The 17,184-nt window shown below is 34.2% G+C and overlaps 1 protein-coding gene across 2 annotated transcripts; it reads right to left on the bottom strand.

The window, feature by feature from the left end:
* Nucleotides 1–1,819: 1,819 nt before the first annotated feature.
* SMNDC1 (survival motor neuron domain containing 1) lies at nucleotides 1,820–15,762 on the bottom strand. Of its 2 annotated transcripts, none has more exons than XM_026704747.2 (6): nucleotides 15,686–15,762; nucleotides 12,179–12,298; nucleotides 9,312–9,454; nucleotides 6,513–6,674; nucleotides 4,466–4,619; nucleotides 1,820–3,672 (listed from the first exon to the last, which is right to left on the bottom strand). In XM_026704747.2, the coding sequence occupies exons 2-6, from the start codon at nucleotides 12,296–12,298 to the stop codon at nucleotides 3,535–3,537; spliced, it is 717 nt and encodes a 238-aa protein (XP_026560532.1). In that variant the 5' UTR covers nucleotides 15,686–15,762; the 3' UTR covers nucleotides 1,820–3,534. The 2 variants fall into 2 exon arrangements, with proteins under 2 accessions (XP_026560532.1, XP_087788881.1); XM_087932755.1 differs by lacking the exon at nucleotides 15,686–15,762 and adding an exon at nucleotides 15,091–15,433.
* Nucleotides 15,763–17,184: the final 1,422 nt, after the last annotated feature.

The raw sequence follows: 17,184 nt of genomic DNA, 5'->3' as shown, positions 1-17,184 counted from the left end.
GTTAGCATCTTGTATGTATAAAATGTTTACCTATTACAATAAATATGTAATTCAAATAAATAGCAAGATAGTTATTTTTACAGACAAAACTATTCTGGCAGTGCTGACAGTGCTTTTACTGAAATCAGCTGGTGCACAATTCTGCACTTACCGAGTATCATATTACTTGCATTAACTTGCTTTTAAAAATCACAATTGCTAAAAATTACTTTCCATCTATTCTTTTCCTCAACCACCACACCATGTACTGTAGATCTTGGATTTGTAAAGATTATTCTTACTCAACTGAAGTATATAAACCCTGCTTGTGATGTTCAAACCTACTCATAGCAAAGGATATAATTCTAATATGACATCTTAGTTGGAAAACCCCAACACATATATTTTGATTCCTAGCAAAAAAAAAAAAAAGCATTTACTGTTTTGCTACTAAAAGAAACAAGCTAATGAAATTGCAATGTAATCTTACTAGCATTTAAGTTTGCAGCTATTATGACAAAAAGTAAATACAAAACAGGACCTTAAATCTAATGCACTCATTTTATATTCTATCATGTTAGCCAATATCTAAAGCAAAAATTAGGGTTTGTACCTCTGTGTTACTCAGATATTTATCAGGAGAAGAAGAAAAAAAATCAGGAATTTTTTCAGTTTTTAATAGATTATGGAATTTTTTTTAATCTTTAAAGGGGGAAATCACATGGTGCTGATTCTACATAGTACTATGATATTGCACTAATCCAAAAATGCAATTCCAATACTAAATAAATGTATCCTGAACAAATGTATATTTTAACCACCTATGAATTTCAGTGCAAGCCCACTTTTAAGATGTCTTCTATCACTGTTTCAATTCCTCTTAACTTACCTGAACTATGACAATTACATATTGACTCTGTAGCCAACTGGTATTTTTTTGAGGATTTGAAAGCTACAAAACATCCCAATAAATCTCTAATACGCAGATTGACCAGTGCTGGTATATAAAACAATACCAAAATGCTGATTGCATCTCTCTATCTGTAATGGTGCAGGGATGGTGCTGACAACATTGTTGCATTTTCATCATTGTAAACATAATTCTTTTGTTTGTGGCCATCTATATTAACTTGTTTAAATATATAAATAAATTTTATGACATTTTATTTCAAATAAGTTTGTTACTTTTCTATTTTCTGGTATCACCTATATTAATAGAAGTTTCCAAAACACAATCAACACACTTAACTCCAGTGCTCACATGCTTTGAGAATTACACCCTAGCATTTCACATGGGTGCAGCAGCATATATGTGCTGGATGCTCCTGCCCATGTTGGGTTGCATGCTCAACACCTACAAAGCAGATGAATTACAAGTTGTTGTTTTCAGCATTCACAGAGGAGCAAATTTCATGATGAATTGCAAGTTGCTTTTGAAGTGGTTTCCAAGATATAACAAAATTTTGTAAAGAAGCAATAGCTCAAGACCTATTCTGGATACAAGAATGAGTTACAGACTCCGATCCTAAACTCCTTTAGTGAATTCAGTTTGTGTTTGCTTTTTTCCAACAATTCTAGCTTTATGCATTTAAAAAACTAATTTTCACAAATAAAGAAGGTACTTATTTATCCATAAAATATTATAACACAAAAGTTTGTAGCTATGTTGTTCAATTACCCAAAAGCTTAAAATATAGTCATATTATATCCAGGACATATCATACCTTTATAAGAGCATTTTTCTCATAAATGGTATAACCAGCACATTTCTCCTCCTCTTTGGTAATGCTGTATCAATTTATATCAAATCATTTTAACAAGGTTTTAGGGACATAGCAAACAGATTTTAAACACTTTATTTAATAAAAGTTACATACAAAACTGAGATCAACACAGTAATAAAAATTACTTTGCCTTTTTCTTGACGGGAAGAATCTATAGGTGGATTATAATCTACCAGTTATGGATTTAAATGCAGATAAACTGGCAGACTTTCACTAATGAGTGTATCAACAAGTATTGATGTTGCCTGATTTTAATTCAGAAAACATGACAAAAGGGAACTACAATGTAACAGACATAAGCAATGGAGGTCAGATTAATGAGCAAGAATTAGTTCTGAATTATTTAATAAGAGTAATAACTAAATTCACTCTTGTTCATTGACACCATATTTTACAAAAATATTTATCTACACTGTATACAGGGCTATACATTAACTTTTTCTCTCAAACACATTTGCAAGATTAAAAGATGTCATTACTACCCTAAGCATTACACACAGCAAAGGGAAGCAATTTCATCCAGAAGAGACAATGCCAGAACATTTACACATGGTTTTCCAAATAAAATCAAGAATGTTCAGCTAAAGTAATACAGTTGGATTGTGGCATTATTTGGAGAGAACACCAACTATACTTAAGTATAGCTGAATCAACTGTAAAACTGACTAAGCACTAAATGACTCTGCAGTATATGGAATAACTGCATTACAATAAGCCATTAAGTTTTCAATGGAAATAACTACTTCCAAATGTGTATTTCATATCTCCCAGTTTTAAAGTGCTAGTCCTTGAAAATTACTGAGAAAAACTTATGCAGCTCATAACTAAATCCTTATTAATTTTAACTTCTATAAATACAGTTTGCCAGTGCTAAGCATGTTTTCTTTTTTCTGAAGAGATATCTTTTTTTCCATACTTATAAAATTTGGTATTTAGAAACGCAATACAAATCAGCCAGTTCCTAATATTTTTTCACTCCACAGAGAGAAAAGAAAACTCACTCTCACTCATGAGTTTTTTTTTAACTATAACAAAATGTTTGGCAGGTTTCTAAGCTATTCCATACTCAATATTGTCTCATATGTAGTTAGGGTGGGGGAATCTCCAAATTCTTGTACCAGGTTTGGAGTGACTTGGGAAGTTATATTTCGATGCTAGCAAAACCATTGGATATAGAATCCCACAGCACTAATGAAAGGATGTGTGATTTGAGACCAAACCCTCATCTTGAGAAAACAGTCATTATTAAGCATAAATCCTGTTTAGCTATCTTTTCCAAGATTGTAGGTCTAGGGTTCTGCTCTTTCAAATGAAAAACCCTTCCTATCAGCACATTCCAGTATATATTTAATCAGAGTAAAATCCCAATAAATATTTCAACTGAATTATTTCTGAACAAATAAAAAACAATCGTGCTGTTGTAGGAAGGTAGCAGGACTGATAGATATCAAACAGAGCAAAAATATGGGATAATTATTTTATTACATCCTTATTTGCTTGGTAGTATTCTCAGTATGTGCCTGAGTAAAGACACTGTATCCGATCAAGGGCTTCAAAATATTGCAAAGGGCATTTCTTCAACACTCTAACTTTTGCATATCTATACAAAATTTTAGAATAACGGGGTCATTTGAATATTTGTAATAATTAAGGCTTGTACCAGCAAAAGCCAAGTGATGGCAACATTACGCACCAATTGTTTACTGTTAGAAAAATATAACAATAAAAAGATAAATGTAACGCCCTGCAAATATGACAATTTACCCCTTAATTACTGGGGCATCAAATGCCTGACATTATACTTTGATGTATCTTGATACTGTGTCATAGGTTTGTCTGCAATTCCACAGGTCCCAACGCCAACCTTCCCTGTAACGCTCTCAGGAGAAGCAAAGATGCTCCGCTTTACCTATGGAACAAATTAAAAATACAATTTTAGTTACTTTTAAAATGCAACAAATAAATTACTGTAAAATGCAGTTTATCAATGATTAAGCAGTCCTGAATCATATAAATTTTATCTATTTGGCTTATTTCTATACAAAGATTGATTAATTATATTTCACTGAGCCTTGTTAAATTATATTTCACTTGAAAAAACTTAACAATCTGAGATACACAAAACATCATTATAGTTTATAACATCATAAAAGCCTTGTTATGCAAAACATTTCAATTTCAAAATGTTCTGTGAACAAGTTGCTTTATTTTGGAAATATTCTATACTCAAAATAACAGGGTTCAAGTTCAAACTCTAGAGCTATTCTGAACACGAAAAAACTCTAGAGCTATTCTGAACACGAAAAAACTCTGGGGTGATCACTACATTTATTTTAGTTTCAGAACTAATGGAATTCAAAATACTTTGCCTACCTTTTTGCCCTAAAGCTTTATAGCCCTGCATCTTTACCATTTCTATTAATTTATCTTGTAAAATTGCAAATTACCCCAAACTGTTAAAAGTATGAAAAATGCTACTATGAAATCCCTCATGTGTCTTCTGGAAAGATTTTCAGGAAATGGTTTGTCTTTCCTTTCTTATAAGGCTGAGAGAGAACAGCTGGCTCAAAGTCACCTAGTTGGTTCTTTATGCCTAAGACAGAACTAGGAGTCATGGTCCGATTTCCAGCTTGGTGACCATCAAAGCAACCTGGTTATCATAACTCATACTTCCAATATACAAAGATGCATCATACACACACCTGGCCTTTTTTGTTTTTTGAATATGCTCTATTGTTGAACTGCTGCCATTTGACTTTCTGATCTTCTCGTTCCTGTTCTAGTTCTTTGATACGCTGGGCCTTTTTCAAAGCTTTCTTCTTTTTATATTCTCGTTGCTGAGCAATCATTTCTTTTCTAAAAAGTAAAATGTCATTGAAGATTACTTAGGTAGTTCATAACCTAGTTACGTAACCTAATATATTATAAATTCACTTTTATTCTCAGAACATGTAGACAAAAGCAAGGATACACTGATTAAGAGAGTCTCACCTTGGACTAGGTGAATGTAAAGACAAACTCTCAGTACAATGGGCTTCAGCTGTCCACGCCTATTTCATTCTCCAGCTGCAGAGAGTGCTGTCATTCCTTCTGTAAAGCAATCTGTGCATTGCAAGTTTCAATAAAGCACAGCAATCCTACTTTCATACACCACTAACAAAGCTCTTTTAGAAGTCAGCTGAAACTAGTCTGCTTCTTGCAAATAGAATAACTCTAGAACTAACTCAAAATTTGTTCTAAGGTTAAGCAAATTTTTTCACAAGCCTAAAGCACTTTTGTATAGAAAATACTTAATCCTGATTGAGCATCACAGGATTTATTTTATTCATCAAATTCATATCAAAAAATTCAGTCATAGAGCAAACACAAGCCTTACAGAAAACAGCATATGTTATAGTGCAATCTTTCTGAACCTGGAATAAATTCCATTATCCTCAGGCAGAATCAGATTACGGAAGGCTGATTTACAACAGTCAACATAATCCTGTGTTTAGGTGCTGCACACTCATAGTACCAGTTCAGTACTAGGATTAATGAAGTCATTTTTAATAGATCAAGGAAGCGAACTTCATATCCTAAATATGTAGTAGGAAATCTGCACATTTACTGAGAAACTAGACTCTGAATTTCAGATATTTCTATTACTACAAAAAGTACTGGTATAAACTATAAGATAGATATGGATTTGGTCATAAATACAATGAAAACCTGTAGAATGGCAACTAAAAATTCTCAGAGGGAATAAGACTGCCTGCTTTGTCCTAAAACCAAAGTCTACTTTTTTTTGGTCAAATCTATGGTAATTACTAGGCATGTGAAATGAATACAATATGTAACTCAAGGCTGAATGGATATTCATAAGAGACCTTGCTTAATTCAGACCAAAGTAGAAGATGCCTGTTTTGATTTAGCAAAGATTTAATGTAAAATGTATGCCATCCATTAACAGAAAAAAAATCACAAATGACTGAAACTTTACACCTCTATAGGATGGCATGAGATTTGTTCACTGTTACATATATTTATTGAAATAATAAAAACTAATTTTAAAGAAACATGTAGAAAAGTTACAGGTAAGTTCCTTAAATTCTGATTTATTTTATTTTACAAAAGTGATTATAATAGTAGCTTACTATTTGCCAACTTCTATTTATGTTAGGGTATTTGATAAAAAAGATTTTTTTTATAAAAAGGAGGTGGAAGTGATGGTGGTGACAATAAAGCTTTTGTCTTCCCAATCCACATTCATATCTTTGATAAAGCCAATATCAGGAACTGGTGATCTATGAGTAGAGTTTTCTAAGGGGAAACCTCATGGCTCTTTGGAGAAGATTAATGCACTGCAGTGGGCAACAACTGTATAGTTTTTACAAGTTTGCTTTTCTCCCTCCCTCCCTGGTATATTACAGAAATATGGAAGCAATGCAGCCCTTTTGCAGTTTTGCAAACAAATAATACACAAACTTCCCCTGTTCATTTGAAGGTGATTTTACTTTGCCTCCTGCAGGCATAAATTCAGTCCAAATTATCCTGCTTAATTATTCAAGACTCAGCAGAGTATGCTACATATATAGCCTAAGCACTTACATGGGTGTACATTGTTTTTTCTTTTTTAAAAATATGTGACTTCAACACATCTTATCTATATGTAATCTCTGATGAGAAAACCCATCAACAATATTTCAATTACAGCACTTTTTTTAGACTGATACCACACATTAAACAATAGAAACAATTTCCATCACTTACTTGGACATAGGCTTGTTGCCACTGTCTTCCTTTGCTTTTCTTCCCTCTTCCACAGGCTTCAAATTGAGTAGAGGTGTGACTTCAGCATTACCATATCCTGCGAAGGTGATTGCAGCTGTACCATTCTCTTCATCTATCTCTTCAATTTCAGCTTCGTAACACCTGTAAAGATATCATGGCTGTAAGCATGTGAGTAAAGGTTTAAGACTCAACCCTGCAAAACTTAAATATGCAATGATTACATTTCAAGATATTTCTGCTTAACAGTGGATTGAAATTAACAATGTAATTCTCAGGGTTATTTTATGGCATTCATTTTCATTTACTTTCTCAGCATGAATTAACTCATATTGATCTTAACCCTAACTGAATAAAATAGCATTTTTTTCTGAGGAGATATGTGTATGATTGCACTGTTAAACTCTAAATTAACAATGATCCCAATAACATAATCGCTTCCGAAACATAAAGCCACAATAACCTATATTCAAAGAACATACTTAAGAACATGACAATAGTTGTGATCTATTAGAGTGGCAATAATATAGATTATAAAGATTATCCAGTTTTTTTCAGTCACATCACCTGAGACTCAGAATAATCTAATATAATCATACATGTATATACATATTTTATAAGTGTACAATTCACAGTCCAAATTGCATACTGATATCCTATTTTATTATTTTATAAATAACTCAAGGTGGCAAATATATGCCTTCCTCCTATCTTCCTCCTCACGACAACTTTGCGAGACGAATTGGACTGAGTCTGTGACTGGTCCAAAGTCACCCAGTTTTCATGCCTAAAACAGAACTATAATTCAATCTCCTGGTTTTTAGTCTGGTGCCTTAACCACTAGATTAACTGGCTGTAATACCAATTTTTCTGCTCTCGGCGCACCCAAAGATTGTAAAGTCTTTTTCAGGAGTGTCAAACTTGCAGTCCATGGGCCGGATGCATCACACACTGGCCATGCCTACATCCAGTTTAGCAAAGGGGGAAAAATTGCAATACATCACATGATGCCACAAGGTTGACATCCCTAGTCTATCTAGTCTTAGTTAAGATTGCAGAAATTCTCCTGGCCAAAATGGACTCTATCTTGAAAAAATTCAGGTACCCACTTCAGCCCCAGAAAAATCTTGGCTGCTTCCAAATCAAGTCATTCTCCACATTTTGAACTCAGGAAAGCACCAATTTTGCTCTCCTATTTCACTAAGCCATTTCACAAATCTAAACAGTTTAGTTCAACGTGCTAGAGTGACACTTGATATTCCACACTCTGCAACTTTTGGAAACTGCAAATGCTGTCTATGCTTCAGTGGGGCATACGGAAACTCAACAGTGAAACTGTTTAACATCACAAGCATCTAAGTAACAAAAATGGAAACCAACACATATTCGAATTGTTATTGTTGAAAGAAAAGGATGGCAAGATGGGTGGCATATTATATTTAGTAAATAAAATGAATAAACAGTAATTTCCTTCAGATGGCAGAATTACATATGCTACTAAAAAGGCAGCTCATTAACATTAGTGTTAAGCTCAGAAATCAACGCTTGTTTTTTGCTACTCCATCATAAGGTGAGTCTATTATTGTAAAAAGAATGCTTTCCAGTTGCAGTATTCCCTAATTATTTTGGAGGAAAGAAATACTGTCAGAGATTTGGTTTGATGTCTTCAAATATGTCTGCTCCTTACAACGTAGGTAGTCCTCAATTATGACCACAACTGAAGCCTAAAATTTCCCTTAAGCTGGGCAACTGTTAAGTGAGTCACACCCAATTTTACAACTTTTTTGACACTGTTAAGCAAATCACTGCAGTTAAGAGAATTAGACTTCTGCAGTTGACTTTGTCAGAGGCCAATTGGGAAGGTGGGGATCACATGGTTCCGGGACCTGCAACTGCTGCATGATCCCGGGTTATGCAACAGTAGCATGCCAGTTGCCAAGCACCCAAATTTTGATCACATGTCTATAAGGATGCTACATTAATTGTAAGCATGAGAACTGGTTGTAAGTCACTGTTTTCACTGTAGTTGTAATTTTGAATGGTCAAAAATGAACAGTTGTAAGTCTAGGACTACCTGCATCAGTTTTGGGAGTCACAGAAAGACTGGACATTTATAATGTTTCCAAAGCAACACAGAGAGAAGACATTTACCAAATTTCTCACCAAGTAACAGTCTTCCATATGAACCTAACAGTAAACAATGTAATCTGCCATTCCTGAGCCCAATCCTCTCACTTTTAAAAAAATATGTTTTTTATAAAGAAAGAAAGAAAGATTGGTATGGACAGCAGATTCCTTTTTTGCTTCTTCCCTTCTGCTATGCATGACTCTTTTCCCAGGGCTCCATTTTTTCTCCAAATGATATTAACATTTTCCTCTCATTAGTGATGAAAAGTGTTATCATTCTATTTTTATTATTGTATTCCAAATTTTAAGTTATTAGAGATCACACTAATATAGACTATAGACTAAGCAAAATTGGAATTTACTAACACTATATATTCTCAAATAACATATTTGTTTAAGATACATATTTATACCTGGACTCCCTTTAAGGACAGCCATTCCTCATCTTGGTATTCTCCATACTTTGGTCATTATGCTGGCTGATGACAAATTATAATTTAAAAGACACCAGGACTGACTACAGTATCTTACTATTTTTGCCAACCTGGTGTTTACCATGATGGAAATGGGGAAAATATAAACCAAAGGGAAAAATCTTACCATGAAATTGTATTATTTCATTTAACTGTACAGAAGTTTGTTTTCTACACTTACTGTCCATCTTCACTCCATATTGCCATACATTTGTCTCCAACTTTCCAAGTGTGACTGGGGAGGGCAGACGCAGAACTATCAGAATTTGCAAGCGTTTCTGAAGGTTGTGTTGAAAGGAGGTCTTTAGTTAATTCTATAACTTCCTGATGGCAGAAAAAAAGCAAGTATTTAAAAATTAAGTATCTCCCCCCCATCCTCACAACTTTTTAAAAGTATTTACCAACTGCAGTATATACAGTAAAAGACTGAAAAGCACACGAAAACTCTATTTACAGTACAATATTTCAAAGTCAATCCCTAAAAGATGCCCAAAAGTCAACAAGATAGCAAAAACAGCCTTTGTTCTGCAGCCCTTAAGTAGCTGCATCTCTTTATTAGGGAAATATGGTCGACCTGCCAACCGCTGCATGACTCCTGTAACAACTGCCTTCTCCTAATCCTAGGCAAAGACTTGCCTGTTTTAATGAAATGCACTCATGTCTCAGCAGACTTTTTTAAACGTAACTTTAGAATTGAATCTCAAATATTACATAGCCTAGCCTTTTTTGAATATCTATTTTCTTAGGAAATATCACGGTGTATTCATGTCATTATATTCCAACTAATATAATAAGAATAAGGAATACTGTGGCAGAAAAATATTTTGGGCTGATTTTTTTACATTTTTTAAATTAAAAATAATTACTGGTGCAAAATATCCATGTATTCTGGGAAGCAGCAAAATACAAGTTTAATATATGCAAAACATACTACAATAAAATAGGTAAAAGAACTGGGATTTCCAGATTCTGTGCTAAAGCAGGAATAACCAAACTTTTAAATGTAAGATTTTAAAAAACATTTGTAAATTTTCAAATGAACACAATCTCTGCAAGATGAATTATACCATCTATCTATCTATCTATCTATCTATCTATCTATCTATCTATCTATCTATCTATCTATCTATCTATCTATTATAATTCACATTTAAAAAGTTTTAAAACATAGTTTTAAATAGAAGATCTGTAAAAAAAACTTATTGTACCTGCATTTTAACAGATTATCAATATCTACCGAAGGTACGTAACATAACCTTTCCACTACTAATGAGGTCCAGCTAAGTTGGGGCTACTTATCTACACCAACGTTTCTTAAAGTGTGGGTGGCAACCCAGAGGCTGTGAATGACTCACTGCATTTGGTGTTGTTGTTTTTTTTTTAAAGGATTTAACAGGTCTGAAGATCGAAGGGTTCTATGCAAAACTCTGACCTATCACAGGAGTGGGGGAGATATTTACAAGAATCAATCTAAAAGGGAAATGTCAAGATTGGACTTATTTCACTCTCACTGGGTTGGGAGAGAATATAAAAAGTAACTTGTAACTTGCCAGCTTTCTGAAAATTGAAACATTAATAACACCACTGTAACAGAACTGATTTAAGGCAATAAAAACCTATTTCTTAATTCCTTTCCCCAATTTTTGAGAGTTAGACTGACTGCTTTCAAAATGAAACCCAGGTTTTACCAATTATGAAACAAACAAGTCATCCCCCTCATCAAATATAAAGCTTTAAATTTTATTGGATCCTTTTGCTTATTTCCAATGCAATAGCTCCAATTGAAGTTGTTTTATTTGATGTATGGGTTAAACTGTAATGATTAAAAGTCGCATATTTTGCCAAGCTTAATAAATAATTAAATAATTAGTTTTATTTCAGCAGGGATTATGGAGATTCCTGTTATTATTTTAGAGAGTGAAGAATATCACAAGATTTGTGTACCTTTTTCTTAAAAGATAACAATTTGGGGAAGGCTATAGTACACGAAAAAAATGAAATGTCAAATAGCCATTTCTTGAAATATTGACCAAATCTGACCCAATGAAAGAAAAAAAGGAATAGGTTGTGATGCAAAATGAACACAGAGAAATTTTTTGAAATAATGTTGTATTCACTATTACGCATCTTTATTTTTTTTTACTCTATTATGACTCAAATTCTGCTGTGTTTTTATGCACACTGAAGAAGAGCTACAATTCAAATGTTAATCACCTTTGAATCACAAGCTACAGAGCATTTAAAAAACAATTTGTAAAGAACTCACAAAACCTATGTGGTTTCAGAACCTTACCATTTGAATATATTTCCCTCAGTGAACACATAACACATTAAACCAGGGGTCCCCAAACTTGGCAATTTTAAGAATTGTGGACTTCAACTCCCAGAATAGCTGATTGGAGAATTCTGGGAGTTGAAGTCCACAAGTCTTAAAGTTGCCAAGTTTGGAGACCTCTCCATTAAACAGTCTCTGCTCAACCAATTGCTGTAGGGTAGTATAACGGGGGATATTTTAACACTCAAGATATTGTGAAAAATGACTCAAATACTAACTTTAAATGTGTTTTAAATATGCTATTACAGAAGAAAATTACTTTAAAATGATACTCTGTATAATAATTAAACCAGACTTCAAAATATTTTTAACCATACTTCTGCAATTGTAGACTACAATCCCTTTAAGCAGTTGATAGCCCTAGTTCTTCTGAAGCTAATTTAATTCATAAGAAAAAACTTATTAATATTTTACAAAATAATTAATTTACAACTTTATACTTAATTAAGTCTTAATCTTATTTTGGAGCACATTCTGATTAAGATACTACTATAACAAACATAAAAACATAAGCAGTTAGTCCGAACCTGTTAGTTCGGACCCCTGGACCATCCAGTCCAGCAGTCTGTTCTCATAGTGGCTAACCAACTTCACAAAGAGGTCCACTAGTCTCCTAGCAGATGGACTTCAGAAGCATTCAAACGCAATTCTGCAGAACTCTTCTCTATACGGGAAACATTCAATTAGCAAATTTATTTCTTCTCAGTTCTCACCTGCAAATCTTTCTTGAGTTTTAATAAATCTTCATTATCTCCATTTCCTGTCAAAGCAGCTTCAACTTGCTGTAACTGAGCTTTATAACTAGCTAATTGTTTTGCCAGGTCTTCTGACATCTACAAAAATAAAAAGACGCTATAATATGAACCAAATTAATTATATGTACAACTTATTGGCCAGATTATTCATTTATTAAGAATTTTATTTCAAGCCTCTTGGTTTTTCTGCATTTCAGATCATAAAATAAAATTGAGATTATCAGGCTGAATACTATAAATCTTCATAGTTAGCAAGATGCAAGCATGACCCAAGTAATCATGAAAGAATAATGTAAATTTATATATTATTGTATGGTTATTTATACATCAACCTCAGCATGTTGATATCTGAACTACAACTGGACATGATTAAAACATTTTTTTTTCTTTTTGGTCTTAAATTTACGTTTATTTTATTCTAATCTCAATCTCCACTTTCAAAATTAATATTTGAAAAGACTGTTAATACTTTCCTAGTCATAATAAATAAACCTAAGATTTTGGGCATATTCTTTGTATTCCTTCATCAGGCTATATTAAAGGTAAGCCAAACAACTGTAAACATTTTAAGCAACAATATAAAATATCCATAGAGTTAAGGGGAAACAGAAAAACTGGACAACAAATTAAAGCAAGAAAATATAATTGTCTTGAGTAGCTTCTTAAAGTTCAAGATACCTAGTGGATCTTATACATTCAAAAATGTTTTATAAGACCAACAGAGAAAGTACAAAAAAGATTTTGACCACAAAAGCTTATATGCAGGAGAAATGAAAACTGCCACACTGAAATTTTGAAAAACTATCCAGCAGTCATATTATCTCAAGAGTTGAAGTTTACAAAGGCAGTCCCATACAAATTGCATTAATAAAAATATAAGGTCTCTTTACAATGTTTTGGTGTATGATTGGTTGTTACGTCAAATTTTTAAAAGTTGCAGAATTGTCATTTTAATGTATGACTTGCCCATCTTTCATTTAAACCAAATCTATAAATATAGGCTAATATTAAAAATCCCAATAGAAATAAAATATTTTATTAGCACTATACAGATGCTCAAAAGTTTGACACAAAACCTATCTTCTTTAAAAAATTAAATAACATTTAAGAGAAAAATATAGGTAAAGCAGATATTTGTTTCAGAAGGTATTAGAAAAATCCATTTGTATATTAATTAGACTCACGTTTCATATAAGGACATAAATCTGAGATACAGATTTAGTATGCTACGAGAGAATAATTCTTTTAATTCTGGTAATAACCACAAAAACAAAACCTAGAATTACCTTTCTACTACCAATTTGTAGGTCTGTAAAAAGCCTTTCGAATACATAACATTTTCTGCCTAGAAATGAAAACAGTGCTGCTTGATAGATTACTATTTTTAATATTTACAGAAACTCGCAAAGAGGAACAATGATGGACAATATTGAGAATGGAATTTTGCAATGAATGTACTTCAAATAGCACAAGTTACAACATATTCTTCTTCAAATGTTTTAGACTACACTTATCATAATTTCCCAGAAATTTGGCCAAAGGCTTTGTGCTATTATTAAAGATTTATATAGAAATAAAAATAAACATGAAATAAAGGTAAGAAAAATAAAAATAAAAATGTGTGAGAAGTAGGTTAAATAAAGAAAAAAGATATATAAATAAGTAACTTACTTCTTCTTTGGTACAGTCACTAAGAAACATTACTTTTTCTACCTCTATAAGGTTGCATTGTACTTCCTATCTCTCACAAGTCTTTCCTAATTGGCTATCCATAAAGTTCTGGTTTCATCTGAATGTTAATCTTTAATATTCCTTGCATCATTATACGTATTTGTATCCAAATTTTGGCTGTTTCACAACTCCATTGTACATAGTAAAATGACACTTCATGTTTTTCATATTTCCCACATTAGTTGAAAGTACCTTTATATATCCATATAATTTTTTTTTTTGGGGGGGGGGTCATAATGATAAGTATTATAGGAGTTCTAATACAAAATTTCTGGAGAAATAAAGCTACCTATCTCAAGTTTAGACAGACACTGGATTGTCTGCTTTTCATTATTAAAAATAGTGTAGTAAATTGTCAAAGATACAGTAAGAAATCCTAAACATACCCCCCTCTTCCATTGTTAAATTTCTAGCAAGTACTTCAGAAAGAAGAAACACTTGCATTCCCCAAGAACCTTACTTCCCAAGCATAGATTTGGGGAACCTATGCCTTCCTGATGTTGCTGACAAGATAAAAAAGCTTGCATTCTGTCTCTAGGAATGTTTCATTTTCAAGAAAATCTTCTACTAGCGTGTAATAGATGGGCCTGAGACACCTCTTTTGAAAAGCACTGTCCACTTTGAAAACATAAAACCAGTAGCAATTCAAATACATCAGTCTTTTATAAGATAACATAAAAATGTAGCAGTTGTTTCTTTCATCCCGGACATCCAACAGGTATGTAGTAGTAATAGTCTTTATATTAGTGATAAGGATAAAATATAGAAATATTAGAAATAGAAAATCGGTAAAAACCAAGCTGAAGTATTATATACTGATAAGAGACAAGCAGTTAATTGTCAGCACCTAAAGTGTTATTGCATACAGTTAATATTAATAGTTAACAATTAATAGCTAATTATTAATATTAATAGCTAATTAATAATAGCTAATATTAATCATTTAAAAGGGGATTTGCCTGTGAAAAAAATAACTGTACAATTCTGATTTACACGAATTTGGCTTTAAGCAAACTTGCCTGTTATTTTCTGAAACACGTACACCTGCAGTTTATTTAGGCCAGGATTACAGCTTTTTTCCCCGGGGAGAGGGCAAAACATAACGCACCAATTTTAAATGTTATAAGCCCGAATCTTACCTCGTAGAAATCAAACGTGACCCCCTAGTTGAGTGCATTAAAGGCCCTTCATTATTTCTAGTACAGCCAGTTACAAATTTATGTAATAAAGCAGAAAAATGTTTAGAAAAGCAAGAGCTGTGACAACAAAGACTTCACCGAGAACACAGCGGGAGACAGAAGAAAACAAGGAAGAGAGAACCAACGGCATCTTTCGGAGAATAAAAGACGCTTTGGAGGAGTTGCTAATACGGGGGAAGGCATTAAGGATAGAGAAAAGACGCCTATTTTCCCATAAACCTAAAAACCAAGAACAGGATCCGCAGCTTCTGCCACTTGATATTATTACTCCTGAGCTAAACTCGAGGGCTTGCCGTCCCGGAAGGGAGCCCAACGAGTGGGCCTGGCAGAAGAGAGAATGCGCCAAGCGCCGAAGAACACAGGCGGAAAAGGAGAAGGAAAGGCCTGAAAACGGGGGAAGAACAAAGACGGCTCCCGCTCTCAGAAAGACAGGCATTCAGAGCGAGTCTCTCCCTCCCTCGTCGCGTTCCCTTTGCGCCAAAATCGGGGAAGCGGACGGAGAAAAGGGCAGCGCAGCGCAGGGCAGGCCTCTCACCTTGGCTTCGCACGCAGAAGGGCTTCTCTCCTGACTCCCGGCAGGCCTCACGGAAACTGCGCGCGCTTTGCCTTCCTGAGGCTCCTAGCGACCACGCACCACAAACCGGAGGACGGAAGCCAACGCTCGCGAGAGCAAGCAAGGCCAAGAAACCGGCCTTCAAACGGAGGTCGGGTCACGTGACTCGGCGGAAGTGTAAAGGGGAGCGGGTTTCCCCTCCGTCACAATGTATTTCGGGTATTCAAGTCGCCATTTGTTCAACCCTTCCTGGCGAAGGTGGGGGAGGAGTGGCGAATGGCCAAAACTAGCGCGATGTGCAAAATAAAAGCACCCGCTATTTATCCTTTGCGGTATTTTTAGATATATTCTTCGGTTGACATCCAGAAATAGAAAAGTAATGGGAGGGAGGGCGGGAGACAGGATCAATACATTATTTATGTCTGTTAGTATATCACATGTCTGTCCAGTCGCGGGAATCGGGCGGGATATAAATTCAATAAATTGTTATCCCCGACTTGATGTGGTGCTGAAAGTTTTGTGGATTGGATTAAACTTTGCTGCTTTGAAATTTTAATATTGTCAAAGATCAGTCTACCGCTGGACAAAAAAAAGTGCATAAGCGCACCATCGTGCCTCCCGTCCCTGTCCTATAGGTTGTCCCCATTTAATCATACCTATTTTCTGTATTCTTACTCATGTTTATACTTATACCTATTATTTTGAAAGTGGTTGACAAATCAAATAAAATGAAAGGCATTTTCACGTTATTCCTCTATATTGCACTGGTTTGAAACGCAGGAGAATGAATTAACGAATGAAATAAGAAAAATAGTTTGTAGGGGATTGGATGAGCTTCGAGGGTGGATTGCTGCAGGACACCAGCTTCTTCCAGAACCACCATCCATCTTTCACATGATGCCCCCTCTGGCATCCTCCACTAACCCAGCTGTGTGACAGAGCAAGCTCTCACAATCTGTACTGCTTTCATTGTAATAAGTCAAAAAGCTGAAAGGGAAATATTTCTTGGTCTTATGGCACTGAGGCAGGGGAATTTAAGGAAATCAACTTTCTTCTCTTGGGAGATAGACTAATCTCTTAACAGATAAACAAAACCAAACTGAATTTTAAGTAAAGGAAATTAAAAGTAAAAATAAATGTATAACTTGAACTATTAAAGTGAAAATATTCAGTGCTGATTAGAAGGAATTGTAGAGCTGGTTAGATTGTGAATAGTAGTTTGATTAAAGAAGAAAACTGCAACAAGACAAAGTACCCAGAGTAGCTCATAGGAGGTTTTGTCTAACATACATAGACCTTCTCTATTTCCGTCTGTGAAGAGATGGGTATTTTTCATTATCACTATCATCACAAAAAGTTAACAAGAACATATGCCAACATTCACTTTAAAAATTCAGTTCCCTAATTCACACAGCATCTCTACCTCAGGATGTCTAGGGGCATGCATAAGCGCACCAACGTGCCTACCATCCCTGTCCTGT

Source organism: Pseudonaja textilis, chromosome 4 (genome assembly GCF_049901715.1).
Source record: "Pseudonaja textilis isolate UNSWEBS1 chromosome 4, rPseTex1.2, whole genome shotgun sequence".
NCBI classification, from domain to species: domain Eukaryota; kingdom Metazoa; phylum Chordata; class Lepidosauria; order Squamata; family Elapidae; genus Pseudonaja; species Pseudonaja textilis.
This window is presented reverse-complemented; position numbering and strand designations above follow the sequence as displayed.